At 54.4% G+C, this 27,504-nt stretch overlaps 2 protein-coding genes and 1 long non-coding RNA gene across 4 annotated transcripts; 1 reads left to right on the top strand and 2 right to left on the bottom strand.

The window, feature by feature from the left end:
- Nucleotides 1–9,186: 9,186 nt before the first annotated feature.
- Nucleotides 9,187–13,210, bottom strand: FEV (FEV transcription factor, ETS family member). The gene is made up of 3 exons (XM_082691559.1): nucleotides 13,135–13,210; nucleotides 12,312–12,386; nucleotides 9,187–10,327 (listed from the first exon to the last, which is right to left on the bottom strand). The coding sequence occupies exons 1-3, from the start codon at nucleotides 13,184–13,186 to the stop codon at nucleotides 9,738–9,740; spliced, it is 717 nt and encodes a 238-aa protein (XP_082547685.1). The 5' UTR covers nucleotides 13,187–13,210; the 3' UTR covers nucleotides 9,187–9,737.
- On the top strand, nucleotides 12,667–20,669 carry LOC309844543. The gene is made up of 3 exons (XR_014300750.1): nucleotides 12,667–12,756; nucleotides 19,915–20,105; nucleotides 20,573–20,669. It is a non-coding gene; the product is annotated as an uncharacterized lncRNA (long non-coding RNA).
- On the bottom strand, nucleotides 17,753–22,367 carry CRYBA2 (crystallin beta A2). Of its 2 annotated transcripts, none has more exons than XM_082691561.1 (5): nucleotides 21,384–22,367; nucleotides 20,551–20,715; nucleotides 19,658–19,799; nucleotides 18,395–18,537; nucleotides 17,753–17,945 (listed from the first exon to the last, which is right to left on the bottom strand). In XM_082691561.1, exons 1-5 carry the CDS (start codon nucleotides 21,440–21,442, stop codon nucleotides 17,798–17,800), a joined length of 657 nt encoding a protein of 218 aa, XP_082547687.1. In that variant the 5' UTR covers nucleotides 21,443–22,367; the 3' UTR covers nucleotides 17,753–17,797. The 2 variants fall into 2 exon arrangements, with proteins under 2 accessions (XP_082547687.1, XP_082547686.1); XM_082691560.1 differs by lacking the exon at nucleotides 21,384–22,367 and adding an exon at nucleotides 20,898–21,332.
- Between the last annotated feature and the right edge of the window lie 5,137 nt (nucleotides 22,368–27,504).

Raw genomic sequence — 27,504 nt, 5'->3', positions numbered from 1 at the left:
GCCCAGCCCAGCAGCATTCCTGAGTTGAGGCCTCTGGGCCACCAGGACAGGTCTCTCTTGGGATTCCACACTCTAAGGAGCCCCTAGCCCCAGGCTGGCTCTTGCCAGCAGGGAACCTTGCATCTATATTGTACCTGCTTTGTGACCAGGGATGGGGGGCAGGTGCATTTGGGGGCATCTTGGGACACTAGGCATGAAGAACTTTCAAACTGTACGGATATAGAATCGGGTGCGTACAAGCATGTGACAATGCCTGTCTTAACATCCATGCTTCAACATGTAATGGAAATATTTTGAGATTTGCAGCAAATTTGGGCCACGCTATTTCCTCACGGTGGGACCTTGAGACTTTGCCCCCTGTCATAAAGGAACTAAAGAAGCTGTTGTAAGTATCGGGTGAAATCTTGTTTATGGGTGTGTCTTGTAAACTGTAATGTGCAGTTCACATAAGGTGATCCTGAGTTTTAGATGCATGGTCATGGAAGTGGTCATTGCATACAAGTGTGTGCAAGATGGACCCAGAACTTGTCTCTCTGCCTCTGTGTGTCAAAAGTAGAAAGCCAAGGGTAAAGGGTAAAGGTATGGTGAATCACAGGGAGAGAGGATGAGGTCCAGAGGTTGCTGTCAGACCACAGACCCTTCCCTGCTTTTCCCACTCATCTCCCCATCTGGTGTCACCTCAGACATCCCCATGCTGCAGGATAAAAAAGACAGCACAGCCTGAAGCTGCCCTGATAACTTCCTGCTGTGTTGCTAAGCAACATGTCCTCCTCTTCCAGAAAAAGGAACCTGATGTTCATGCTCAGGGTCTGGCCTTCCAGTCTCCTTCAACTACTCCTCCATCCCTTGATCTCTCAGAAACTCAAGGAAGGAGCTTCTCTGACTCATGGAAAGAGACTAAGGGTAGGTACACTTGGAGGAGGCAAGACTGGAGGACTAAAGGATGAGACTGGTGGGAGAGGGTTTGAGCTCACAGGGAAGCGCTGTGTTCTGAGCTGGTTGATGCTAGGGGTGGGGGTAACACTTGGGAAGCAACTCTGTGCACTAGACTCTTTAGGCACATGCTCTGTCCTTGCAGCAAACCAACAAGGTGGGCATAATCAGCATCTCCATTCTACAGATGAGGTCACTGAGTCTCAGAGAGAGCAAGTAGCCTTCTCTGTTCCAACGAGAGTACATAAAGGCTGGGTTTGTATCCATGTCCATTTGGGTTCCTTCTACTCTATCATGTCATTTGAGATAAATTCAAAGGTCACAATTGGCCACAAGACTTCTGATAGGCATTACTCACTGTCTTTGTCTGGAACCCATGGTAAGTGCTGGATTTGGAACTTGTCCTGGGGTTGGGCTGGGGTTTGGGCGCAAGCTATAGTCCCACCACTTCCTGGGCCTCTCAGAATCTTAGGATCCACTCATTCTTCCATGAGAGATGATAAGGGATGAAGGGGTGGGGAAAGGGGTGAGCTGGCTGCTAGGTTTGAATCATACCTCTAGCAATGCTGTGACCCCAAGCAAGTTCTTTAACATTTTGTGCCTTAGTTTTCCTCATCTACAGAGTAGGAATAATATTAAAAGCAACTACAGAGGGTCATAAGGATTAAATGAACATAAAGATCTTTTTTTTTTTAAGATTTTATTTATTTATTTGACAGACAGAGATCACAAGTAGGCAGAGAGGCAGGCAGAGAGAGAGAGAGAAGCAGGCTTCCTGCGGAGCAGAGAGCCTGATGCAGGGCTCGATCCCAGGACCCTGAGATCATGACCTGAGCCGAAGGCAGCAGCCCAAACCACTGAGCCACCCAGGCGCCCCTAAAGATCTTTTTGAAAAAGATTTTTATATATTTATTTGACAGACAGAGGTCATAACTAAGCAGAAAGGCAGGCGGAGGTGGGGAGAAGCAGGCTCCACGCTTAGCGGAGAGCCTGATGCAGGGTTCGATCCCAGGACCCTGGGATCCTGACCTGAGCTGAAGGCAGAGGTTTAACCCACTGGGGTGCCGTCCAGGTACCTCAAACATAAAGATCTGTAAACAGTGCCTGGCATGTAAGTGTTCAATAAGTATTAGCCATTATTATTATTATTATTATTATTATTATTATTTCTATGAGGCTTCAGTGTATAAAGCTCTTTCACATCCTTAGTGGTTAAGAGAACTCACTGCTTCTGAAATGAGACTGGGTACAGAGTCTGCTCTGCTCTTTTTCACTGTGGGACTTCAGGCTTAACCCCTCTGTGCCTCAGTTTCCACATCTATGAAGTGGGGGACATCATAATGTCTATTTCAGAGGATTGTTGTGAAGCTTTGTGATTTGGATATCAGTTACGGTAACGTTAGTTGCTATAACAAGAAATCCTGCAAACTTCAGGGAATAGCGTAATGCATGTTGATGGGTGACTTCTTTCCATGGGGTTTTTAGGAACCAGGATCCAACCATGTGGTAGCTCTGCCTTCTCTTAGGAATGAGCTCTCCTATGAACCCAGAAGGCAGAAAGGAAATAAGACAGTATGGAAACGGCACATCCATTTCTAAGGGCTTGGGCCTAACGGCGACACATACTATCATTTCCATTCATATTTTGTTGGCAGAAACAAGCCACATGATTCCCACCAAAATGTAAGGAGAGCTGGAAAATTCGACCCTGGCTGGGCAATCACTTCCCAGTGAGAACCCTACTATGTGAAGTAAGGAGCATGCAACTTGGGGCGGGAGTGGGAGGAAAGCTCGCTATTTCTGCTACACTGAGAGGAATAATATTAGGATATTATTTAGGTGGTGATAAGTGTGAGAAGTACGTTAGGTGCTATTGCTAATATTATTCTTTTTAAAATTTATGTATTTATTTGAGAGAGAGAGAGAGAGCGCGCAGGAGGAGGGGTAGAGGGAGAGAGAGAATCTCAAGCAGACTCCACCCTGAGTACAGAGACCGACGTGGGGCTTGATCTCATGACCCTGAGATCATGACCCGAGTTGAAATCAAGAGTCAGACACTTAACCGACTGAGCCATCCAGGTGTCCCATATTGCTAATATTATTCTTATTTAATCTACATGATGACAATGGGTAATAAGTATTAGTATTGCCCACATTTTATTTTATCTATTTTTTAAAGATTTTATTTATTTATTTGAGATAAAGAGAGCATGAGCGGGGGCAGAGGGAGAGGGAGAAACAGACTCCCTCCTGAGCAAGGAACCCAATGTGGCGCTCAATCCCACGACCCTGGGACCATGACCTTCGTCGAAGGCTTACCCAACGGAGCCACCCAGGCGCCCCCTGTCCACAGTTTCGAAGAGAAAACGAAGTCTCCAAAGAGTACAGACCGACTTCCAAAGTCACAAGGCTGATAACTAGCTGACATGCTCTAATTCTAGATTCAGTATTGCCGCAAGAAGAAATGGAGAATGCACTGAGTATAGGAGGCTGACCCATGTGACAGTGGTGTGGCCCCATCACCCGTCAAGAGAAGCTCAGCAGATGGGCCCAGGACAAGGTCTGGATTGGCCTAAAAAAGTAGCTGTGGCCACTCAAGTTCCTCCCATAACATACAGCAGCATCTGATTGGCACTAGAGGGGAAGAGGCAGGTTCTTGCCTTGTTTTGGGTAGTTTTGTTGGTTTGTCTAATAATAGAAAATACTGATATGTAATAAGGTACTTATGTAATCATTTCATCCTTCAGCCCTATACAGTAGGTTCTGTTACTAGCAAATCCACTTTGCAGATAGGATAATTGCACAAAGTACAAAAGCAACGTGCTTGAGGTCACACAGCTAGTAAGGGAGGGAGCCAGCACCCAAACCCAGAGCCGCAGAGCTCTTGTTCCTCCCTCCCCCCCATACTATGTTGCCTCTGTCTACAGAGAAAGGAAAGACAGAAATAGCAGGCAGCATCCAGTGAGAGAATTCTCAGAAATAGAAAAAGTCACAGTCAATGGGACAGTGGGTCACTCGTCTCTACAGATGAAACCCGCCATTCTAAGACAGAGGAGAGTCAGGGAGAAATACCACTGACAAAACTAAGATAGGAAATGCCACCAAAGGCAAGGTACAGTCAAACCCCTGGCCTCACCCCAGAGTACAGTGATCTACTCCAAGCTTGTAGGAACACAAGTAAGAAGGTGAAGCCCTGCAAAAGACAAGGGGGCAACAAAACAGTCTCCGATTTGTTCTTTACCAGATGGAGGCCCTAAATAAGGACTCATAAGACAAGCTGTCAATCTTCTCTTCATAACCATCCACCTTCTGCCACGACAATCAGACAAGAGTACACCTGATATGGGTAAGCAGCAGGTCCCATCCACATGAGGAAGAGGCTCTCCAGGAAGGCCCAGCAGGAGGGAATCTGGTATGATGTTGAAGACTTGAGCTCAGAAATCATGGGCTAAGTCAGCCACCTGACTTCTCCGAGCCTGAGCTTCCTCATCTGGAAGGGGAGGTAACCACCCCCACCTCACAAGGTTGTGGACCACTCAGAGGAGATGCCACATGAAAAGCATTGGCATAGGGCGTAGCCCGGCAGAGTCAGGTTCAGTGAATGGTAGGACTGCTCTTTTTATTATCAGCAAGTTTAACTGATACAGATTATAAACAGGTTGGGGAAAAACCTGAAGTTCCATGCATCTTAAAGACATGTTGGAAAAAGATGAAGTCCAGAAAAGCAGAAGGGTCTGAGAAAAGGACAGCACAGAAGCCCATTTCGATGTTTATCTGTGGTCCCCTGAACTAATATGTGCCTCTGTGACCATGCAAGTATCAGGTGGTGTAGACACAGATGTTCTCATGCCACATGCTATCCAGGCTTCTGAGTCCATCTGCAAGCAGAGCTTGGTGACATGGCACACACGCTATGCTCCACCTGTGGAGGAGACACAGGTGTGTGTAATCCTGGCTCGGGGTGGGGGAGGATCCTGCAAAGAAGGTGATCAAGGGCCACTCAGGACAATGGAGAAACCACTCAGCCCTGGGAAAAGACTTGCGAGAGAAACCAGAAGACACAGGTCAACAAATCTGAGACTTTGGCCAAGTCTCTTAACCTCTTGTGCCTTGGTTTATTTATCCTTCTAGCAGGCCCTGTCTTCCTCCCTGATCTTGGAGGGGACCAGCAAAACAATGGATGTGTAAGTGTTTTATAAACTCTGTAACAGAAGCAAATAGTTTGGGGGGATGGGAGTGGGGAGATGGGGAGTGAGTCATATTTTCACCAGTGACATGAATAAGGAGATGAAGAAAAGGCTCAGGACTTCAGGGAATGCAAGAGGAACTGGACTTTGGAATGGGAAAGAGAAGCAATGATAGGGTCAGGATCCTCGAAGGCCAAGGATCAAGGGGTTAAGGGTCCATGAGGACAGACCTGAAACATCAGGAAGATGAGTGTGGCTTCAGGGCACCTGGGTGGCTCAGTCGGTCAAAGCATCTGCCTTGGGCTCAGGTCTTGATCCTGAGGTCCTGGGATTGAGCCCCCCAAACTCCTGCATCAGGCTCCCTGCTCAGGAAGGAGCTTGCATCTCCCTCTCCTGTTTCCCCTGCTTATATGCTCGCTCTCTCTTTCTGTCTGCGTCAAATGGATAAATAAAATCTTCAAAGTAAATAAATAAGAGTGTGGCTTCTTTGGGACTTGAGGTGGAATAGAGTCATCTCAAGATCACAGTAGCTCAGGGCTTGGAAACATCACCGAGGCAGAGCTATAGCCAGGCCTGAGATGACCTAGAGAAGAGAACACCCATCTATGGGATTCAGGGGCTGGACACAACCTTAGAAATCACCTTGGAGAGTCATTTTCCAACTCTTCTTCTTTTTGGACAGAGAAAATCTAGGTGACCTCTGAGGTTCCACCAAGTAGAATTCTCAAATCCCTGGTTGAGCCTCATTTTAAGGAGACACAATAGAATCCCAGAGAAGAGATGTGATTGCCCAAAGATGATGAAGCAAGAGAGTTGCCATACTGGGACTGGAGTTCATGTTTTCTGATTCCCAATCTTGTATCTTAGCTTCCAAACTGGCCCTGAGTGTAGGAAAAAACAGAGGGGCAGGTGGCTTTAAGGATGTGATTTCCTGGGGCGCCTGGGTGGTTCAGTGGGTTAAAGCCTCTGCCTTCGGCTCAGGTCATGATCCCAGGGTCCTGGGACGGAGCCCCGCATCTGGCTCTCTGAGCAGCGGGGAGCCTGCTTCCCCCTCTCTCTCTGCCTGCCTCTCTGCCTAGTTGTGATCTCTGTCAAATAAATAAATAAAATCTTAAAAAAAAAAAAAGGATGTGATTTCCTAGGGATTAAGAGCCTCTAATCTAGGGGCACCTCCCCTCGGCTCCTCAACGTGCCTGAAATCCCACCCTTACCAGCTGACTCCCAGGACTTGAAGAGTCTCAAGGTTGGAGATGTTATCTTGTCTCTGCCTCCCCAACCCCCTAGGGAAGGGGCTGCTGAGTACTGACAACTGCCTTCCTTCCAAATCAAACTGGCACATTTCTCTATACGTAGCTTCCTACCACGCGTCCCAATACTGCCTTTTGTCACATACATACATCCAGATCCTCTGTCACAAGCCAGCTCTTGGAGTAATTGAGGACAGCCCTCATGTCGCTTTCCCCAGTGTGATTTCCAGATTACGTCTCTCATTGTGGTTGGTTCTCCAGCTTTCTCTCTTCTCACGGCCCGAGCCCACTATGCTGTATGTTCTCCATCTGGTGTTCTCTCGGGATTGTTCTCTAGACACTGTGTCCAGTATACCCGGGGCACAACTACTAGTGCAAGTGGGTCATTTCCTTCACCTTCACTCCTGTAGCTCCATCAATACCACTTCAGATCACAATGATTTTTCTGCATTCCACCTTCAGCCTCCCATTTAATATTATGCTAAGAAGCCACTAATTTATACACAGGCTCTCCTGAGCCACTTCTTGCCACGCCTCACACTCTGACCTTCTGTCCTTTCATTTAAAGATCTAAGAGCAGGGCCTCACCCTCCCTGCCAGAAAATTTCACCTTGTTACATTTAGCCCATGATTCTCAGCAGCCCAGATCTTTCTGGATCTCGGTTCTGTCTCTCCAGTGAATCTGTTCTCCTTCCCAGCTTCCTGCCCCCTGCAAAGAGGTCCTTCCCTCCTCTCTCCAAGTCACCAAGGCCCTTACAACGTGGGACTCGCCCCCTTGGAATGCGTGAGTCCGCTCTTCCACCTCATGAGGTCTATAGGGCGTAATGAGATGGAACAGGCTCATATTAGGATATTAGGTGACTAAAGTAGGGTGCCATTAAATTCTAAAAGGCATAGTGAAAAGGAAAGGAATTATGTCAAAGAGATATGAATAGTGACCTCAGTGTAATGGGCCTGTAGGTCATTTCCCCCCCCCATGCTTCATTCCCCCCTTTGTCCAATTCATATTTAATGAAGGCCATATGTGTGTATCTTCCAAATTTCCTATGCCAAGTATGTGTTATTTGGACAACCAGGAAAAAGTTAAGTGAAAATAAAATGAAAAAGAATAAACACTCTTTCCCTAGGTGGACTTTGATCACTTCATCAACACTCTTTGGGGAAAAACATCTCAGCCCTCCTGTACCAAATTGTGCGCCTTCCATCTGCAATCCCCTTCCCACCCACAGCGCACAAGGAGATCTCCTCGGCCTCCTCTGGGAGCCCAGGGTGTTCTCCCTTCAACCAGCAACCCGAAGGAACCTTGGGAAAGAAGTACCAAGACCATGGGGGAAGGGGTGGGGGCTTGCCTTGATGTGCAGCCCAAGGTCGGAGCAATCGCCTCACTCACCTGCCCAGGTGTTGTTTCATCTAACGGAACCTGTTTAAGGCAGTTTTCCGGCCAATAGTTTTTGTAAAAAGCCTCTCTCAAGAGGTGTGCCTCGGTGGCTCAGTGGGTTAAAGCCTCTGCCTTTGGCTCAGGTCATGATCCCAGGGTCCTGGGACCGAGCCCCGCATCCGGCTCTCTGCGCAGCAGGGAGCCTGCTTACCCACCTCTCTCTCTGCCTGCCTCTCTGTCTGCTAATGATCTCTGTCAAATAAATAAATAAAAATCTTTATTTAAAAAAAGCCTCTTGAGAGAGCATAAAGGCCATGGTCCCAGTGCGTGCAGGATTCAGAAGGGCCTCCAGGGGGGGGAGGAGAAGGGCCCAGCTATTAAGCGTTTGCCTTCGGCTTTAAGGGGGCGTGATCCGAGGGTGCTGGGATGAAGTCCACGTCGGGTTCCCCGCTGAGCGGGGAGCCTGCTGTCCCACTTCCTCTGCCCCTCCCTCTATTCAGGCGCACTCTTTCTCACAAATAAATAAAATCTTTTAAAAAGCGGGGGCGGGCAACAGAATGACACACTTGAGCCACTTCCAGGACTTCTTGAGGGAGGCAGGGCCGAGGTTCCCCTTTGCCCTCCTCTTTGAAGATCAAAGAAAGCCTGGAAGCCTGGGGGTCCACCTGGACGCTGGGAGACCGGACACCTGAGGCTTCACCAGGCTAAGTCCGGATGTAGCGGTAAAACCCGGCCCTGGGTTACCTCCTCCGACCAGCAGAGGGCGCGCGCCACCCGAGAGAAGGAGGGTGCCTCACCAAGCCACTGTGGGTGGCCGCAGGTGCGGAACCCGAGGCGGAGAGCGAGGGGTAGGGTGGGGAGATGTCTCGGTCTTTCTGAAAATCGGGAGGCAGATCCACAGAAGAGATAGCGTTGGAGATAGAGGGGCGGGGGGGGGGGCTTGTGAAGGAGAGCGAGAGAAAGTCAGAGGGTCGGCTGGGGAGGGCAGGGCAGGTGGGGAAGGAGACTAACTGGAGACAGGAAAGGTTGAGACGGCCTGCAGATGAGACAGGCTGGGATGGAGGGTGGGATGGGGTGAGGTGAAGGGGCAGGTGGAAGGCAGGGTGAGGCAGGTTGGGATCCACTGCCCCGCGGTCAGTCCGGTGGGGCTGCTACACTAGGGCGGTCTCCCTCTTGGGCCAAGCCCACCCACCAGAGACTCCCCTGCCCCCTGTAGCACCCAAGTCGGCTTTGGCCTCCTCATTCTCTCCAACTCTTCCTTGTAAAGCCTTTCTGCTCAGGCCTAAGCTGGGCATCTCCTTTCCCCCTGAAAAAAGGTTCAGGTGCATCAAAGAACACAAAGAGGAGGCAGTAGGGAGCTTGGGAGCTTTAATGGGTCTAGAAGGGAATAGAAACACACCAGGCCATCCAGAGAGAGGGAGAGAGAGAGAGGGAGAGAGAGAGAGAGAGAGAGAGGAAAGGGGGGGGGCGCGGAAGCTACCTAGATGAGTCCCAGGGCCAGGGAGCCTCACCAAACCCGGTGAAGTCCCGGAGGTCAAGGAGCAGGTGGGCTGTGTGAGGCCGCTATCACTCTAGGACGGGGCCGCTCGGTGGGAGAAAGAAAAAACGAGAAAAGACTTGGAATTCGAAAAAGAGAGGTCAGAACGGAAGGGGCTTCCAGGAGCCAGGCAGAAGTACAGGTGGAGGGCAGAAAAAGACACGGGAGGTCCCGCAACCCCCTTGAGGGCTCTGGGGCCATGAAGTTGGAAGGTAAAGAAAGCCGGGGCGGGGGCGGGTACGACGAGGTGGCGGGAGGCGGTGGCAAATACAAAGTTAAAAGAAGACGGAGGAGGCTTCAGGTTCCTTCCCCCCAGGGGCTGGGTGCTGCGACGGAGGAAAATCTAAGATGACAGAAACGGTCGGGGAGGCTCCCGGCCCCTTTCCCGGGTGTGGATGGGACCGAGCGAGGCTCTGGGCGCCCGGGAGAGGCCGCGCGGCACAGGGCCGCCCCGTCTAGTGGTAGTGGCCCCCCAAGTGCGAGGCGGCGGCCACCGCTCCGAAGGGCCCGGGCGGGGGCTGCAAGCCGGGGCTGGGGTAGAGGGCTGCGGTGGCGGCGGCGGCGGTGGCGGCGGGGCCCGGGCCCGGCCAGTAGGAGAAGCCCGCGGGCGCGACGCCGGCCGAGGCGGCCATAAGGTTGAGTTTGGAGAGGCCCGGGAAGGGCAGCGGGGCGAGACCTGCAGGCAGCTTGTAGAGCGCGCCGTCCTGGGCGGCTGCAGCTGCAGCCGCGGCGGCAGCGGCGGCGTGGGCGTGCGCCGGAGGCGGCTGGCAGGCCTGGGCCAGACCCTGGAAGTCGAAGCGGTAGGCGTAGCGCTTGCCGTGCACCTTGCTCATGATGTTCTTGTCGTAGTAGTAGCGCAGCGCGCGGCTCAGCTTGTCATAGTTCATGTTGGGCTTGCTCTTGCGCTCGCCCCAGCGCCGCGCCACCTCGTCTGGGTCTGTGAGCTTGAACTCGCCGTGGCCGCCCTCCCACGCGATGCAGCCGGCGTTGGCGCGGTCCGCCAGGAGCTCCAGCAGAAACTGCCACAGCTGGATCTGCCCGCTGCCTGTGGGGAGGGGGCGGGCAGTCAGGGAAGGGACGGCGGAGGTAGGAGGGAGGGCAAGAGGTGAGGCGGCAGACTGCGGGGGGCTGGTGGGAACCGGCGTCGGGTAGGGGAAAAGGGCGCGTTGGGTAGGGACCGGGTAGCCGAGCGCCGCTGCAGCGCCTGGCCGGGGAGGGGCTGATGGGCCCAGCGGTCCTGAGCCTTTCCCGTGCTTCTGCACAATGGAAGCAGGGCTCTCCCTCTTAGAAGGACGAAGCCCCGCGGGCTCCAGGCTTTGTGAGAATTGGGGAGGGGGGCGAAGCACAGCCTCCTCGGCGTGGAGGCAGCGGCGTACCGGGGCCCGCGACTCTGGGAAGCCAGCAAGGGCTGAACACCGGCCTCTGTTGCCACCGTGAGCCTGCGCCCTTATTCGGAGCAGAGAGGAACCTACGGGACCGCACAGGGTAGTCTGCGCAGGTGCTTAGACGGCCACATCCCAGCTGGACCATGTCCGCAAATCCGGGGGAAGAGAGACCCCGGTGCCACGGGACCAACCGGCCACTACACAAGGCCTAGGCCAAAGGACAAAGTTGGATTGGCCCCGCCTGAGGTGGAGAAGAGGTGGAGGCTGGCTTTCTGGCGGTACCAGTCAGACAGGAATGGGGGCAGTGGCCCCCGAAGCGTGCGAGGAGGGTCAGACTCTGAAGGCTCCCCACTCTCTTCAGGATCGGGGTGCGGAGCGCCGCGCTGGCGCTACTAGGGGTTCCAGTTTTCGGAACAGCCGGGATTCCCAGCATGGGAAGGTGTTCTACTTTGGGGCGCGATGCACAGCTCTGAAGAGAGGAGATAAGACCAGAAAGCCGCTGGGCTTGACTCCCTGCCACCTCTCATCTTTGGCCATCTCTGGGATCATGGGGTCAGGCGGTCCCGATTTGGGGGTTGCTGGAAGCTCCAAGCAGGATTTTCCCGGATGGTGATGAAAGAGAGGGCTGCCCAAGAATTCCCACTCCCCTGTTTTGCAGCCTCAGTCAGACAAGTGGAGAAAAATTTTGATACACTGACTTCTTCTCACTCTCTTTTAGGAGAGGGGGGAAAAATAATTTTGCTCAAAGTCGTCTGATTATTGATTCAAATCAAGCCTGGTGGACCTCTCTTCCTCTCTCAACCACTTGCTCTGAACCCAGATGCTGGCCCTCACCATCATTTCAACCCCAGTCTCTCCACACCAGCTCAGCGAGTAGCTGCCTGACTCCAGGTCGGGAGCTCTAAGGTCAGGATCAAGGGACAGTTAAGGGAAGGTTTAGGTTAAAATGCACAGCTGGCTCCCATGCAGACCGACATCAGAGGCTCAGAAACCCATTCTCCTTGGGAGTCACATTCCCTTTTGGAAAAAGCAGTTGCTAACATTGTCATTATGGTTACTGTAACTTGGTGAGATCTGGATACTGGGGTGGGGCGGGGGGAGGCTGTGGAGAGCCTTTGCCTGGAGGGCCAGCCAGGCTCTGAAACCAACAAGGCAAAGCCAAGAGTAATTCAGCGAACCTGAGAATCAACATCAGTGGCCCAGCCGACTTGGCCCCTAGAGCCTGGCAGGCCTGGGCCAGTGAGGCTGGTAGGTGCTGGCCCAGTGCTAGTGGGGAGAAGGGGTGGAGTGGCCAGGGAGTAATTACCCTTTGCCAGGATGTGGCCCCCGCCTTGTGTTCCTGCTGCCAAGAGGGGAAGGACACCAAGCACCCGGGTCCTGGCCCCTCAGTGTAAAAAGGCCAAGGGCCAGGATCCTCTCCCTCTGCCCTGGTGTGTAGGTCCAGCTCTGGGACTCAGAATATACTGGAGTGGAACCAAAGGCCAAATGAATACCCCCTCCCCTCAGCCTCTCCACAGTCATACCGCATTGCACATCCCTTCTACCCTCCGATCTCCTAGTGGTGGCACCTGTAATTCTGGGGTAGGTGCCCCAGCCTCCATCCACTGTCTCCACCCCCCATCCCCTGCTTTCGGGCCAGCTCACCTTTCTGTACAGCCGGGCTCAGCGGCCCCCAACCGGGGCTCTTTCCTTCCTTGAAGAGACCGTCTCCGACGGGATCTGTAGCAGCAGGAAAAAAACAGTCAGGAGGACTCGGGCGGAGATTGTGGGCTTGACCGAGAGGGCTCCCGGCCAAGGCTCCGAGGGTGGGGGGTGGAGGGTTGGTTCCTGGGTGCGAGGCTAGGGGCTCGAGCTGCCAGCTCCTCCTCCCCGAGCCTGGCCCGGGCGCGCGCCGCGCGGAGCCCCTCCATAACGCCCAAGTCAGGAAACGCGTCCAGGAAAAAGGAAATCCGCTTTCCGAACGGGCCGGCGGGAGCCTTATAAAGCCGAGCAGGGAGTGCGCCAGCGGAGCGGGAGCGCCCGGAGCCCATCCGAGAAGAGAGGAGGGCGCCTGGAAGGCTGGGCTGGTGGGAACGCTCGGAGCACGGAGGTGAGGAGCCACGAGGGCGCTGGGGCGACGCTCAGCTGACCGCAGCTTCCCAACGCTGAACGCGCACTGAGTCAGTCCCCTGCCACACCGAAGACTCCTGCTTCCCCTACCAGGCTCCCTCAGCCGCTGAGCTCGCGCCCTCGGCCTCCCAGGTTCCCAGTCTCCTCACTTTGAGTCCTTAGACCTCACACTAAAACCCTAAAGCTCTCCATCTGCCTTTAAGGTCCCCCAGTGCCCTACATTGCTCAGTCCTCCCAGCAATCCTAGTCTCTGGACCGCGTTCAGTTCCCTTGGACCCCAGCAACCCCTTCCCATGCCCGAACCCAAACTTCCGGCCCCAGGTCCTGGTGCCTCCAGCCCCTGGCTGGTCCCTGGTACCTGGCAGGTACATGTTGATCAGCAGGGGCTGGGAGGCGCCGCTCTGTCTCATCGCCGCCAGGGACTGGGTGGTGGGAGGTGGGGGTGGGGATGAGAAAGGGGGACGCGTCAGGCTTTGCGCTCGGGGCACCGATCCCCGCCCGAGGCAACCGCGGGTGACAAGGAGACGGCGCGGGTCCGACAGGGCCTGGCGGGAGGGGGCTGCCCGGGTGTGGCGGGGGATGGAGGGGGTCCTGGAGCGATGCTCCCAGCTACCAGGCTGCCTGGAACCCTCCGGCCCCCCGCGCGGGCAGGGGCCGCAATTTCCGTTTTAATTAAAGCGAAGCTGCCTCGGCCCCCCGGACCCCGCCCCCGCCCCTCTTATCGCCCGATCGCAATAAAGTCTCCAACACGCCGCGCCGCAGCCAAGCGCGCCCAGCAGCCCCCAGCGCCCCGCAACCCGGGAGACGCGCGGGGGATGGGCTTGGGCCTCCCACTCTGATAGGGGTCGGGAGCGCATTTCTTTTCCGCCTCCTTGACTCTCAGCAAACAGCGATGGGGCAGGGTACCCGGCCCCACCTTGGACCCCAGGGGCCACAGCCCCTCCTCCCGCCCATTGCAGCCCCCATCACCGCCCCACTCTCCTCCCCCTTCTCCCCCCACCCCCACCCGGGTTCCCGTCTCCAGGCTGCGTTATCTGCATCTTCACTTTTAAATTTCCGCTTCCCTCCCTCTCGCCTGTCGCTCCGCTCCCGGCCCGGGCAGCAGTTGCTCCCGTTATCTCCGCTCCCTCCTCCTCCCTGAGCCTCCTCCCTCCTCCTCCTCTCTCACTCTCTGCTCTTCCCTAGAGACCGGATCTCCTTCCCCGTCTCCCTCTTGCTTTGGCCCGTTTCTTGCCTTTCCAGGCCTCTGGGCCAGCGCCGGGTCTTCCCCCGACAACTTCTAGCGGTTTATCTTTCCTCCCCCTTTCTAGGTCTCTCCTTCTCCCTCATCTAGCCTCTTCAGTGCCGTCCCGCTTCCTGTCTCTACTCTCTCTCTGTCCTATGTCTCTCCTTCCCCTCCTTTTTTCATTTATTTGGTCCTGACAATTTGTGTCAGGCAGGAGGCTCAGGAGCCCCCTTCCATTTCCCCCAGAAGAATTGCTCTTCCATCCTTCCCCATCCCCTGTCATGCCAGCCTACCATCCACCATCTCAACTACTGGCCTCCTGGTTGTCCCTGAACCAGGCTGCAGTTGGCACCTTGCTCTAGCAGGAGTAGAATGACGGAAACAGCGTTGTGTATTGTATAAGGTCTCCAACCCAGGGGAGGTGTGGAGGCTGAAATCCCTTCCAAAGACACTGACTGTGTATTAGCAAAGCTGATGTGGTTCCCAGGGGGCCTGAAGTCTCTGAGGACCTGTGGGGCTTCCTGGCTCAAAAGAGGCTAGCTAAGGAGGGATGCTAGCTGCAGATGAGGCACTGGGCTTAGGAACCCACCTGCAGCCAGGCAGCACCTGATGGCTAGTGTCAGAATTGGTAATCTGAAGGCCTTTCTCTCTTGCTGCTTGAGCTCAGGAGGTGAGGAGGCCTGGGACTCCAGAGCACATGGATCAGAGTGGGCAAATTTCCTGCAGGATCCATGATCCTGTGGTGTCTGACTGATGATGGCTAGAGAGTCCAACTTGAAGAGTTCTGCAGGGCCCAGGTTCATTCCTCACTTGCTGCAATTGCTGGAGTGTTCGCCTTTGTTGAAGGAGGAGTGAGGGAGGCAGAGTCCAGGACCCTAAAGGAAGATGTAGATGAGAAATTGCAGGCAGGGGGTGGGGTGGGGAGAAAGATAAGAGATTAGGATGTTTGCTGGAGACCAAACCCAGGACTTCACGAGAGAGGGGAGGGCCTTGGAGGTGGAGATGAGGTTCCAATCTCTTTCCTTCATGCCTTCTTATTTCTTTCCCAGATAGAAAATGATGAGCAGGAGGCCAGAGCTGAGAGAGTGGGGAGGCAGTGGGGTTCATTCAATGCTCTCAGCAGAAGGCTGAGACAGACAGAAGGGACAGGTGCTCAGAGCTGGAGGTCTATCCAGATATCTCAGCTCCAGACTGCTGATCAACAGCTCAGGCTCTGTGTCTCTGCCTCACAGAGGACTCAGGTGCTGAAGGGGTAGGTGAGCTCTGGAAAGAGGTTGAGAGGTGCTCCCCCTCCAGCCCACTGTCCCTGGGTCTTGGCTGCATCAGAAAGGGGATGGCCTCTTTCATCCCCTTTGGCCTTGGCTTAGTGCAGCCAATGGATGAGTCCCAGGCAGCTTCTTCTCCATCCTCCTCCCACCTGGCTGGGTCCCAGACCCACAGGTTTTTGCTGACCATCAACCTGTCTAGAATAGGAGGAGGTTGGAAAAGTGAGAACACTCCTAGCTTGGCCTCTAAGCCCCTACTCCTTAGGCACCAGTGTGGGAAGCAGAGTTGGACCCCTAGGTCCAGGAAACCCTAGAAGGTTTGTATTGACAAAGGCTGCAGCAAATATTAGCTCTCTCAACTCCCTAGTTGTACAGACGGGAACACTCAGTCCTAGAAACAGGGAGTGTCCTATTCAAGCTCCCACTGCCATTCCTGAAGCAATCTTGCTGACTCTTCCCAGCAGCCACATACCCTCCAAAAGGAATGGGAGATAGTAGATCTCCTTTTGCCCATTCTTACCCCTGCAAAGCAGGAAGAGGGGAGAAGGGCTGCTGGGCTCTGAGGCTCATTTGTATGGGTTCTAGGTTCAACTCTGGTTCCCTCATTTCTTAGTTGTATGACTTTGGGGGAAGTTAGTCTCTACATCTATAAAATGAAATTACAGTATCTACCATACAGAATTATGAGGCTTATATAGCCCATGCTGACCACTCAGACAGGCTCTAAACATTAAGCTATTATTACTATTACCATTCTCCAAAGGGATAGTTAGGAGTCTGTGACCAGGCAGGAACTCCAGACTCTTTTGGGGCCCACAGAAGTGTGGGGTTCTGCTGAGGCCTGAGGCTTTTAACCCCAGTTCTGGTCAGCCTTCCCTTAACAGTCTGAATTTAGGATCAAGAGCCCAGGGTTCAAGCCCTGTTTTGTCACTGGTCATTTGGATGATCTCATCAAGCCTTCTCCCTCTCAGACAGCCCAGCTTCCTTCCTGATTGATGAAATGGATTAAGTATGGAAGGTTTTAGAGGAACCAAATGCAACAGGGTCATGGGCTCTAGAACCCATCCATTTAGAAAGCAGAACTCATACCCTATTCAGAATTCTGTCCCTTGCTCCCTCGACCCTACCCTGGAATCCATGGTGGTGGGGGACCAGTGCAGGAGAATGAAGGCCCTACTTGGACTGCCCAAGTGCTTTTTCATAATACCACAAGCATTTTTAGTGGTTTCTCCTTGAATCCTCACAACTCCGTGAGACCAACAAGGTAGGGATCAATAGCCCCACTTTACAAGTGAGGGAATAGAGGTTCAAGGATGCTATATGATTAGATCCCAGATGTTCTGACTTCTAGTCCAGGGCTCTTCCCACAGGAGCAGATGCCTGACTTTGCACAGGTGGACCCCTGGGAATGGCTCAAGTCCAAGTCTAACTGTTCTCCAATATTGGTTACCTTCTCTGGGTTTGGGCAATGACCTGGGCCATTCCTCCTTATTGATAGGTCCCCTATGGGCTTGAAGTCACAAGCATCCCTGAGTGACAGAATAAGGGGAGTCCCAAGGGCTTTGAGGGCCCTGCCTATGTGGGATCATGTGTGTCATTAACTGGGCCAAATGGGGAACTGGGTAGAACCTGCACTGGTGCCAGGGGCTCTGGTGCTGCTACCACTCAGCCCCAGGATGCCTGAGGGCTTCTGCCACCTGCTCCAGAATCCAGGCTCACTGTGGTCAGTGGTTGAGGAGTGGCCTCTCCAACTCACCAATCCTCCAAAGAGAGGGGAGGGAGAGGAAGAATGAAGAGAGGGTTCTTTGGAACAGCTGAGAGGAAGGGTATGAAAATGCTTGGTCAATGCCAGAGCTCAATATCATGATGGGATTGTTAAGATTCAGACAAAGGATCTGGGGGCTCCACTCAGAGAAAGTCTCCCCTTTAGAAGGCCCTGGGAGGCAGTGGGACCTCTCATCCATCTCTCCTCTTACAGTTTTGCTTCTTTATAAAGCAGAAATTCTATAAAGCTGGGAAAAAGATGCACGGTTTGCTCAGTTGGATAGGGAGCCAGGGCAAAGAGAAAGGCTGGAAATATGCTGGGGAGCTCTGCATACCGTTAAAGAGGTCCTGCTGTGCAGGCATGCAGGTGCCTGGCCCAGGTGGTTGAAATTCAGCTATGAGCCCTGCTGTACAACTGTGTGCACCTGAACCAGAGGATGACAAATGCATCATGTACACATGGCCCAAGCTCATCAGCCTTGACCAAGGAGAGGTGTGAGACTGGTTGTATTTAACAGGATCCCCAGGATTCTTACCAGTAGTTTTCTTAGCCCTATCAGGGTCTAGTCACATATATCCTCAGCCCGTTCATGCTCCATAGTCAAGAATCCTAAAGCTTGAGAGGAGGGTCAGGTTGGCAGTCAAGGACCTTAAGAAGAATTAGGATGAAGATTACAAAGCAAGACATCAAGAAAGAGGCAAGAGGGGCAGGCAGGTTCAGGAGCCTTTATTGAGGGTCCTCAGGAGAAGTGACAAGGCAGTGAAGCTTAATGCTGGACTCTTCGAATGGACTGCAGCAGCCCGGTGTGGGCCTGTGTGCCGAATTCACTGTAGGTACGGAACTCCCCACTGTGCCGGTCCCGCTCCAGTACATACTGGTAGCCCCGGTAGCCTGGGTACTGGTAGGCCACCCACCTAGGCCAGTGAGAGCACAAGGGTGGTAAAGCAGCCTCTGCCTGCATCCCCACCAATGTCCCCCATTAGTAGCCCTCCTTTCTCAGCCCCTGCCCCCCAGCTCCAAAACCATTGCTTCAACTTTCCCTACATGGATCTCTTCTTGCCCTGCCCACTGCTCCAGGTCTTCTTATCATAGTCCTCCCCTTGTCCCCTATTCCCACCCTCCATTGCCTCTTCATCCATCTTTTAAAAAATCCTTTCCTCTATCTCCACATTGGCTCCCTGACTCCTATCTCCTACTGCCTGACCCCACAGTCTGTCTCCATCATCTCACTTCCCCCATCTCTCAGCTCCCAGCATCTCTTTACCATGTCTCTTAGCACACCATCACCTTTCCCAACCTCCCTCCCTGATGACAATTGCCTCCCTTCTCTTCTCATCTCCTTTGTTCCAGTCCCAGGACTCACGCTCCAGAGCTGACTTTGAGGGAACCCACATCCTTGCTGGCCCAGCCCATGGAGGGCAGGGATGGGTAGTCATCGCTGAGTTCAAACTTGCTGCCCTGGAAGTTCTCCCCCTCGAACAGTGTCACACGGCTGTCACTGTGATTCTGAAAGGTGGTGGTGGACAGGTCAGGCCCTCCAAAGAAGTGTTAATGGGTACATTCTCAGTCCTATTTTCCCCATCTTCCCTCCCAACACAGCTGTGCAGACACTTTGGCTCCACAGACATTCCCAGAAATCAGTCCATCATATCCATAACAATCTGGGAAGCTGGGATGTTTAGAAGTCCCCAGCCTAGTCCCTTCTGTGGCTTTGACTGGAGGTGCGGAAACTGAGGGTTTCCCCAGAGACCCTTCCAGGTCAAGGCTAGAGGGCATCTTATAATATGGACCTATTTGCAGAAGGCAAATCAGAGATCCCGAGAGAAATTTGGCCCATTAACCAAGATAATTTTCCTAAAGGCCTCATTGACTACTCAATCTCCTTGCCAGGACCTTGGGTACAGTCTCGCAAAGGACTGAATCCAGCTAAGGGATGACAGAGTCAGAACAGACAGGGCAGGGATCAGTGTTGGTTGGGTCTTGCCTTCCATAGCCCTAGAGTCTTCCTCTCCTGGAATGGAGAAATTAAGCTAAGTCAGCATTTGCTCTTTGCCCTCTACCTCTCAGCCACAGGCCTCAACAAATGGTACTTAAGTCAGCACAAGTGAGAAATGAGATCCCGCCCTCCAGGGACTTATTTGATTCATTGCCAACCCTTACTCCACATACATACACACAGAGACTGACCCCTTTTCTCCAATGATCCCCGAATTGAGTTCTAGTCTCGTCTTCATGTTAACTCTTGTGTCCAAAGGCTCCTTCTGAGCCCCATTTCCACACCTGTGTATGAGGCTAACAGCAGCCACCCCAGCCTTACAGGACTGTGTGATGACAGAGGCACTCTCTCATAGGTGTGGAGGACACGAAGTGAAGATCCATAGGTGCTCAAGCTCAGTCTTGGTGCTGTCCGTGGTGCTGATTTTGGGTACCTGACTTGGGCCCACTTTTTGAACTTGTAGATATACTTCTGGTTCTGGGAAGTAATGCCGGCACCACCTATCTAGGAATTGTATTTATATGTCCCCATACAGTGACTGGACAGCCTTTCTGAGGTGCCATGGTGGAGTCAGGGTCTGAAGCTAGGAGCTAGGTTGTGTGGGGGGGGGTGGGGGGCTGCTGTGCTTACTGCGCAGAGCACTGGGCGGAAGGAGAGCAGCTGGTCACTGTGATGGCCTCCACTGCCGCTCCAGGCACTCCAGCGAGGATAGTCACCCTTCTCCAGAATGAACTGCTGTCCCTGGAAGTCGGGGTACTCAAAGGCCACCCAACTGGGGAAAGATAAAGGAACGTGGGAGGCATCTACCCCAGCCTCACACCTTCCTCCCCACTCTCAACCCTATTGTGTTAGAGAAGACTGAAACCAGTCTTTTTCTTCAACCCCAGGCCCTTACCCTGACATACACAGCTCATGACAATCTGGCCCCCTCTAGAAGCTGAAGACCCTAAAGCTCGCTATCCAGGATTTGAGAGACCCAGACTTCCAGCTTAGGCTCTGCTGGTTGGAAGGAATTTTCCAGCTTCTGAAGATCACCCGACCAAGAGTTCCTACCCTGAGGATTTAGGTGCTTGCAAAGGTAGGTGTAGGACGCCCCCGTTGCCCAACCTGCAGTAGCGACCCGTGATAGCAACAACCTGCAGTAGTCAGGGGGCCCCAGGCTCTCAGAGACCAGGGTGGAGCGAGAGGAAGGGATTTAGCGCAGAGCCATCTAACTGCACAGAGAAAAACTCTAAATAGGAAATAACTACACTAGGAACCGCTTCAGGGTTCAGGCTGGTTCCACCCGGCACCCGCAAAGTGTTGTCAGTCGCCTTTATCTCTTTGGTTCACACATTTTGTCTTATGGCGTATGGCGAGTTCTGGGGAGGCCAAGGGATTCCCTATGTGGGTCGCTCAGTCCCAGGCAGGGCTAACAGTCTAGGGAAAGGAGGGCCGAGAGCTGAGGTCGCAGGCTTGGAGCTTAGGCCAGGGGATCCCGGCGCCCCCCAACGCAGCCTGGCGGTTCCTGGACCGACACTCACGCGCCATTTTCCACCTTGACAGAGCGCACCCTGCGCAGGCCTCCGCGCTCGGCGATGTTCGCGCAGTCGCTCAGCAGCCGGCAGCGGCGGCCCTGGAAGTCCTCCTCGTCCCAGAGTGTGAGGCTGGCGGGCGCCGGGCCCGGCGCGGGGGCGCTGCTCATGCCGCTGCGGGCGAGAAGGGCAGGACCAAAGGTTCAGCGTCTGACAGGCGCCCTTCGGGGCCCAGACCCGCCCAACCCGGGCTGGGACAGGGTGAAGAACACCTGGCGGACCCGGGCTGCTAGCGGATCTCCGTCACCTCGCCCTCTCCCGCCCCGGAGACACCCTGACCCAGCCCGAGTATTCACCGGGTGGGGTGAGGGCTGTACTGACGGAAATCGGAGAGGCTGCGCGTGGGCCGGGCGTGCGGGTCTTTATAATGGGCCTCGCCCCCCTCCCGCATTCTCTTTCGCTGGGGTGGGGGAGCTGAGTCAGCGGGCAGGCTGCGGTCAGTTCTGGTGTCCTCTGGGGGAGCCCAGGCCTTTCCCGAAGCAGTCAATCTGGCCCCAGCCCTCGGGAATCACAATAGAAAGTGCTGAGGCATACATCCTGCGCCCGCCGCAGCTGAGGCTGACTCCGCTTTTTCTTTTTGGGGGGCCTGAGTCAGGCAAAGCGCTCGCGACCTCTGGGCAGAATGCGCCCTCCCTGGCCTAGCCCATTAGTGATGGAAGTACCAGGCCACTCTGGTACCTCCGGGTACCAGGGTACCCGGGTACCAGGCCACCCGGCTAAGACCTCAAATTCTTGACTTGAGGCTCGGGAGTTCTTCCCAACGTCTAAACTCCACCTCCTACCTCTTTCGAGCGACGCTGGACGGGATCAGACGCGGCTCTCCGCAAGAGACTTTCCTCATACCCTCGGTCTTCTTTCCCACTGTGGCTCCTTTCCTCCCAAGCTTGAGTTCCCAGACCAGCGCTCAACTCCCGGCTCGGCGCTCCCGGAGTTTACTTGGGCAGAGAGGCCAAGAGAAAGCAATAACCAGGACTCGCCGCAAGGCGGCGCTGAGCTCAGGAAACGTAAACCGCCCTACGGAGGGCGCGGATTTAGGAAGCGCTTAGAAATAATAGTAACTAAGGGAGCGGCTCACTGTAGGTAGAATGTTTCAACCTCAGCGCTACGCTCCCAGTCGCCAGAGTTCCCGGCTCTGGAGACTCCGGTCAGGACCTGAAGTTTCTAGGCTCTTGTTCTCAATCCTAGTGGCGCGCGCGCGCGCGTGTGTGTGTGTGCGTGTGTGTGCGTGTGTGTTGGGGAGAAAGGTAGAGAGTGGGGCGGGGAAGGAGGAGGAAAAGCTTGGAGCCTCCACGGAAGCTGCAGGGAGGACATTTCCTCCCAATTTACAGCCGAATTTCCTAACCATCATAGCCATACCCGTCAATAAGGCACAAAGACTTCTGGCAAAATCGTGAGTTTCCCTTAATGGAACGGGTATTTCAGCAGAAGTGGAGGGGAGAGTGAAAAGGGAACTACTATTTTGTTGTTCCCATGAGCCAAGTGCCTTCTTTATAGACTCAACAACAGTCCAGTGAGGCAGGCTTGGACATACAGACGTGGAAACTGAGGCACTAGGGGGCCCCCTCCACATTCCCGCAGCCAGTGTCAGAGGACGATTAGAACCTAAATCCCTTGACTCCAGAGCCAATGCTCTTACTGCTCAACGTCCTGTGACTAAAAGGACTCATTGGCCAGAAGCAGCAGCCCCAGCTCCTGGCAATCTACAATGCTGGCCAGCCCTCCTTTCTCCCAATGGCCACGTTCATTCCCACCTCAGAGCCTCCCACTACCTGTTACCTCCTGGGTGATGCTGTTCCTGGCACTTACTGTTCATCATATCAGACTCTTTTCCTTACGTTGTTTATCATTCTGTAAAGTCGATCATCTTTTGTTTATGAGCATTCGTGGGTGCACTGAGAGTCTCCCTTACTAGAGTGTAAGCTACATTAAAGGAGGCAGGGGTCACATCAATCTTGTTGTTATCCTCAAACCCAGCACAGTCCTGGACACAGAGCAGGTGCTCAATAAAAATTGAGTGAGGGAACAAGGTGGTCAGGCTGGGCCAAATGTCCATGGGGGAAGGAGCATAGAGGAAATTCCCCAGTGAGAGCAAAGGTAAGGGTTTGCCCACTCTACTTATGGAGTGCTGAGAACAAGCGCTGGGAGCCACTGGAGCCCCCGTTGGGTCTCTCTTCAGTGGTGAGGAATTGCTCTTGAGGGTCATAAGGCATATGAAGGTGAATGCCAAGAGTAAAGCGCCCTAAAACAGGAGGAGTAGAATCCAGGTTAGTAAGGTTTGCGTCACCGCAAGGACGACCACAGCCAGGCTTGACTGGAGGATGGGGTCGGAAGCACACCCAGTCCCCCAACTCCCTACCCCAGAGGGGGTTTGGATAAATACAAATAGGGAATAATTTCCCCCAAATCCATAAGGGAGAAACCCAGACTGTCGAGGGAGGCCAGAGCCCGTTCTGGATTCTTCGTGTCCTGGCCCTTGCCCTTGGGCTCACAAGTGGGAACTACAGACGCGGCGGGAGGGGAGAACCGAATTTTTTCTTCCCTCCCTTTCCCTCCCTCCTCCGTCTCTATCGGGCAATTCTAGATTCGGCCGCCAGGAGGCGCAGGCGGACCGCGCTGGGTGGGAAGCCGGCAAGGTAGGGTGGGATGGAAGCGGGAGTCGGTGGGAGGCTGAGGTCCGAGGGGCGGCGCGCGCGAGGAGCGAGAGCGTCTGGCTGTGCGTCTGCGCTGGTCGGCGACGCGGGCATCCGGTGTTAGCCTCGAGGGTGAGCGGGTGTCTGTCAGAGGATGGACGCTGCGTCTGCGGGAGCTGGAGCTGGGGGCCTGGGCGCGGCCCTGGGATCAGGGTTCCACCTGGGTGGGCAGTTTCCAATCCAGCTGTTGGCCAGAGGACTATACGCTGCAGCTACAAGAGGCGCGCGCGCGCGTGTGTGGTCAGGAAAGTGGTGGGGGAGGTAATAACAGCTGAGGTCCCGATTAGAATGAGCTGTCCAGCTGGGACTTGGAGACCCTTCGTGTGAGACAGGGCACCTTTCTAGCCTAAAATCCTGACCTTGGCTCTGCTCTAAGAAGCTGTGAGGCACTAGCCAGCCTCTTCCCTCCTGTGTACCTCAGTTTCCTCATCAGAAAAAATGGTGTGTGGGGGCCCCCAGCCCATGGCCTTTAGTTCCAGCTGTCTGTGACCAGCTCTCTCAGAAATGGGCACACCCAACGAGGCCACCAGTAGCCAGTTGTCTAGCCCTCTCTCAGGGTCCCCACATCCCCCAGACCTTCCTCCTGGCTCTGGGTTTCCAAGCTGCGCAAGAAGGGAAGAAGGAGCCACTGAAGAAGACGGGCCTGTCAGGTGGCCCTGCCTCATGTGCTAGAATGGGACTCTGGGACACTTGTCCCTTTTTTGTGCTATGGACCCCCTCCCAGCCTCCTTTCTCCATGAGGCTGATCCAGCTCCAGCCCCCCAGCTTCCCCCCACCCACTCGCCTCTTAGCACCCCCTCTCCCCCGGCAGCTGGTCCTGTTTGTTTTCCTAGATCAGTTGCACTGAGAGCTTCCTGAAGGATGGGTGCACAGGTGGCTTTGTTTGCCAGCTCAGCGCTCACTCCCACCTCCTCCCCATCCACAGCCTCAGCCTTTGGGTGTGGAGGGGGAAGCTAAGAAAAGAAAAAATAGTGTCCCCAAATCTAAACTTCCAAGAGACCTCAAGATCTCATAGGGATCTCATCACCCTCAAAGATCTCCCCATCCCCCCACCCCAGTCCTTCATCTCATATCTCATATGGGGACTTTTGCTCCCATAGAGAAATCTTCAGGACCGTCCTCCCCACAATTCTACCAAAACACAAATCCCACATGGTAACTTAAGATCCCACAGAGAAACCCTCAGACTCAGTCTTGTGTCCTCAGGATCTGAGACCCTCAGATCTCACTCAGAGCCCCTTCCCATACGTGGACATACAGATCTGATAAAGAACCCCTCAACCTGATCCTGGGTGCCCACCCAGGTCTCTATCCCATATAAAGGCTCCCTGAGAATGCCCAGAGACATCTCTCTCACTTAAAGCCCCATCCTTGGACAGCCCTACTTCTCTGTCCTGCTGGGCAGCTTAGAAGCACCAATGTCTTCTCCTCAAGCCGAACTGCTCCCATCCCTTACTCCTCCTGATTTCCCTGGGAAATCAGCCAGGGCTTCGGTGACTGAAGATGCAAATTCTGTGAAGGGCTCCCTCCTGCTCCCCAGGTCCCCTCACCAGCCTCTCCTCTGCAGCCCTGCTCCTCCTCCCTCCCTCCCCTCACCCCCACCCAGGTCTGGAGCCTGGAACCGGCAGACTAGCACCTTCCCTGGGGCTGTGAGGTCTGGTTTCCTGGGAGACAGAGATAACTGAATGAGAGATCAGCTCAGTCCAGGCAGGGTCCGACAGCTGGCCCAAAAGAGGGGGGGTCCTGAGGGGCTGGGAGGCCCACCCGCACACCCATTGTCCTTCCCTGCTAGAAACAGAGCCCCTCTTCTCTGTCCCTCAGTGGGGACACGGGGCTGGCTACCATCCAGAGACATGGGAGGCAGCTTCCTCCCTCACCCCCTCCCCAGACACAAAGCCATGGCCGGGGGGGGGGCCGAGGGCTGCAAAGACGCATTCACGCAGTTCCAGGCACCGGGACACTTAGACTAGGAGAGTATGAGCACTCTTCTAGGATTCAACAAACCCCCAAAGTCACACTCATGTACAGTCAGACGCTTATTCACTCATTTGTTCCTCAAACATTTAATAAAATGTGCCACATGCCCCTCTGTGCTGGGTGTCGGAGTCACGCAGGAGTATGCCCTTGTCACTTACACTCCCACCTATCCCGTTCCATGGTCACCAGTGTCCGAGAGAAGGAGAGAAGGCTGTTCAGTCACCTGCCCAAGATCAGACACACATTGGAAGCTTAAAAGTGCCCTGGAGTCCTACACTGCTGCCTGGGTTCGAATCCAAGCTCCACTGCTTATCATTGGCACTCTTCTCCTCAGTTTTTCCTTCTGTAAAATGGGAACCATAGTCTTAAAAGCTGTTGTGAAGACTTAAAAGCACGTAGAAACAGAACGGGCCTGTGCTACTTACCCAATAGATGTTCTCTATTATTGCCCTTGTAGTTGTGATTATGACTGGCTTTGCTGCTTGGTTTCCCCCTGCTCCCCACACCCCCAGGCCTAGCAGGGAGGGAGGCTGGAGTCAGGGCAGCAAGCACAGCTCTGGGATCTGCAGGCCCCTTCCCACATTGGCCTTGTAGAAGCCCTCAGGATGGGGAGCCTTCCTCCCTCCCAGCATTCAAGTAACTCTTCTCCTGATCTCAGTTTGGGAGGTTTGGGAAGGTCGAAGGGGGGGGGGTATCTCAATTTCTTTTCCTCTGCCCTTCTGGAGAAAGCACTTGGGAGTGGAACTGGAGACCTGCCTTCTGGTCTTGGGGTTTTTCTGGCTCCATATGTGCCCTTGGGCCGGTCACTCCCTCTCTTGAGGCCCCAATTTTGTCCTAACTGCTTATCTTGGTGGGGGGGGGCTCTTAACCCTGACAGCTCTGATCCTGTGATGCCTCAGAAAGGCTCGATCCCTCCCCTCACCAACCAGCCTCTGCACACCACCACCAAGCCAGAGTGAGGGGGCGAGTTGCCAAGGTCGCCATGGGGACTAATCTCTAAGAAGGTCAGTGAGGCTCTGGACCTGCCTTGGCCGGATGGGGATTAGCAGTTGGTTATGAGCAACCCCCCCCCCAATGGTGCCTCCACTCCCAGGTCCCCTGACTCTCACCTAGACCCTGGGCAGAGGTTCCAAGGCTGGACCACAACCAGTAGGTGGGTAGGGGGTTAGGGCAGCTGCAGAAGCTGTCTCTACAGCTGTAGCCAAGAAAGCAAAGGGCAGAGATGGGGTCCGACCCATGCCCCTCACTGCTCAGTGTCCAGCAGGGTCTGAGCCTGGCCCCTCTTCATCTTTTGCCCTTTAATGGGGAGCGATGGGTCTCCCAAGGGAGGGGCATATCAGCCCTACACCCAGCTCTGGCTGTAGAAGCCACCTCTCTCTCCTTTCTTGGGGGTAATTTCACCCAATGTGGGGATGGAGGCTGTTTTCACTTGGTGGACCGCTACCTCTGCACACACCAAGCCTTCCACCTCCGATTACCCTGACCTTTGACCTGGCATCTTTACATCTCTCAGAATTGTACATCCCTGGTTGTGTCTGGTTGCCTCTGTTCTTCTTCTATGGTTTTTCTCTGCCCTCTTCCTACCTCTGGCTTTCAAGGGGGACGGGGGGGGGGGCTGTCCTCCCGCCCTGCTTGTGTTTTCCACTCTCCTCCCCTCCCCATTTCTCCTCGGCTCTCCCAGTCCCGAGGCTGTCCACGCTCCAACTGCACAGTCCCTTTTTCCTCTTCCTCCACTACCTGTCCCCTCCCCCGCCTGGGGTGCTGACGGGGATGACAGGAAGCAGGCTCTGGCTGGGAGCAGGAAGGGGGAGGGGTAAGGGACTGCTCGAACACCAGCTGCTGAGCAATCCCCCCTCCCCAAGCCCCGCACCTGCGGGCCAGCCCGGCGCCTGGAGTCTCCGCCCCTGGCCTAGCTGGGAGGAGGGACTTGGATGGGAGGCCTGATCGCTAGCCTCGGTCAGGAAATGCGGGTCTTGGGGATAGGGGTTGGAGGTCTGGGGAAATTGGGTCTTGGGGGGAGGGGAAAGGCAAGTGGCTCTCAGTCACAAGGGCAGACCCAACCCTTGGTGGCCTCATTCTTCCCAAACACGCCCCCCCAATGACTGTGCAGATGAGGATCATTTCATGGGGGAGATCTCTTCATTGTGCACCCCAAGATCTGAAATCCCAGCCAGAGGTGGAGAGCTCCAGCCCCCTTCCACGATTAGGGAGAAAAGAGGAAGCCCCACAGACACAG

Source organism: Mustela nivalis (genome assembly GCF_964662115.1).
Source record: "Mustela nivalis genome assembly, chromosome: 11".
Lineage (NCBI taxonomy): Eukaryota > Metazoa > Chordata > Mammalia > Carnivora > Mustelidae > Mustela > Mustela nivalis.
Note: the sequence above shows the minus strand (reverse complement) of the source record. Positions and strands in the feature narration are given on the sequence as shown.

Coding starts and splice junctions, on each gene's coding strand:
- FEV (XM_082691559.1), bottom strand. CDS start 13,186: ATGAGACAGAGCGGCGCCTCCCAGCCCCTGCTGATCAACATGTACCTG. Junction 12,387..13,134: donor GATCAACATGTACCTGCCAG/GTACCAGGGACC, acceptor CTGCTGCTACAG/ATCCCGTCGGAGACGGTCTC. Junction 10,328..12,311: donor GAGCCCGGCTGTACAGAAAG/GTGAGCTGGCCC, acceptor CCCTCCCCACAG/GCAGCGGGCAGATCCAGCTG.
- CRYBA2 (XM_082691560.1), bottom strand. CDS start 20,992: ATGCGGGAGGGGGGCGAGGCCCATTATAAAGACCCGCACGCCCGGCCC. Junction 19,800..20,550: donor GTCAAGGTGGAAAATGGCGC/GTGAGTGTCGGT, acceptor ATCTTTCCCCAG/TTGGGTGGCCTTTGAGTACC. Junction 18,538..19,657: donor TCCGCCCAGTGCTCTGCGCA/GTAAGCACAGCA, acceptor ACCACCTTTCAG/AATCACAGTGACAGCCGTGT.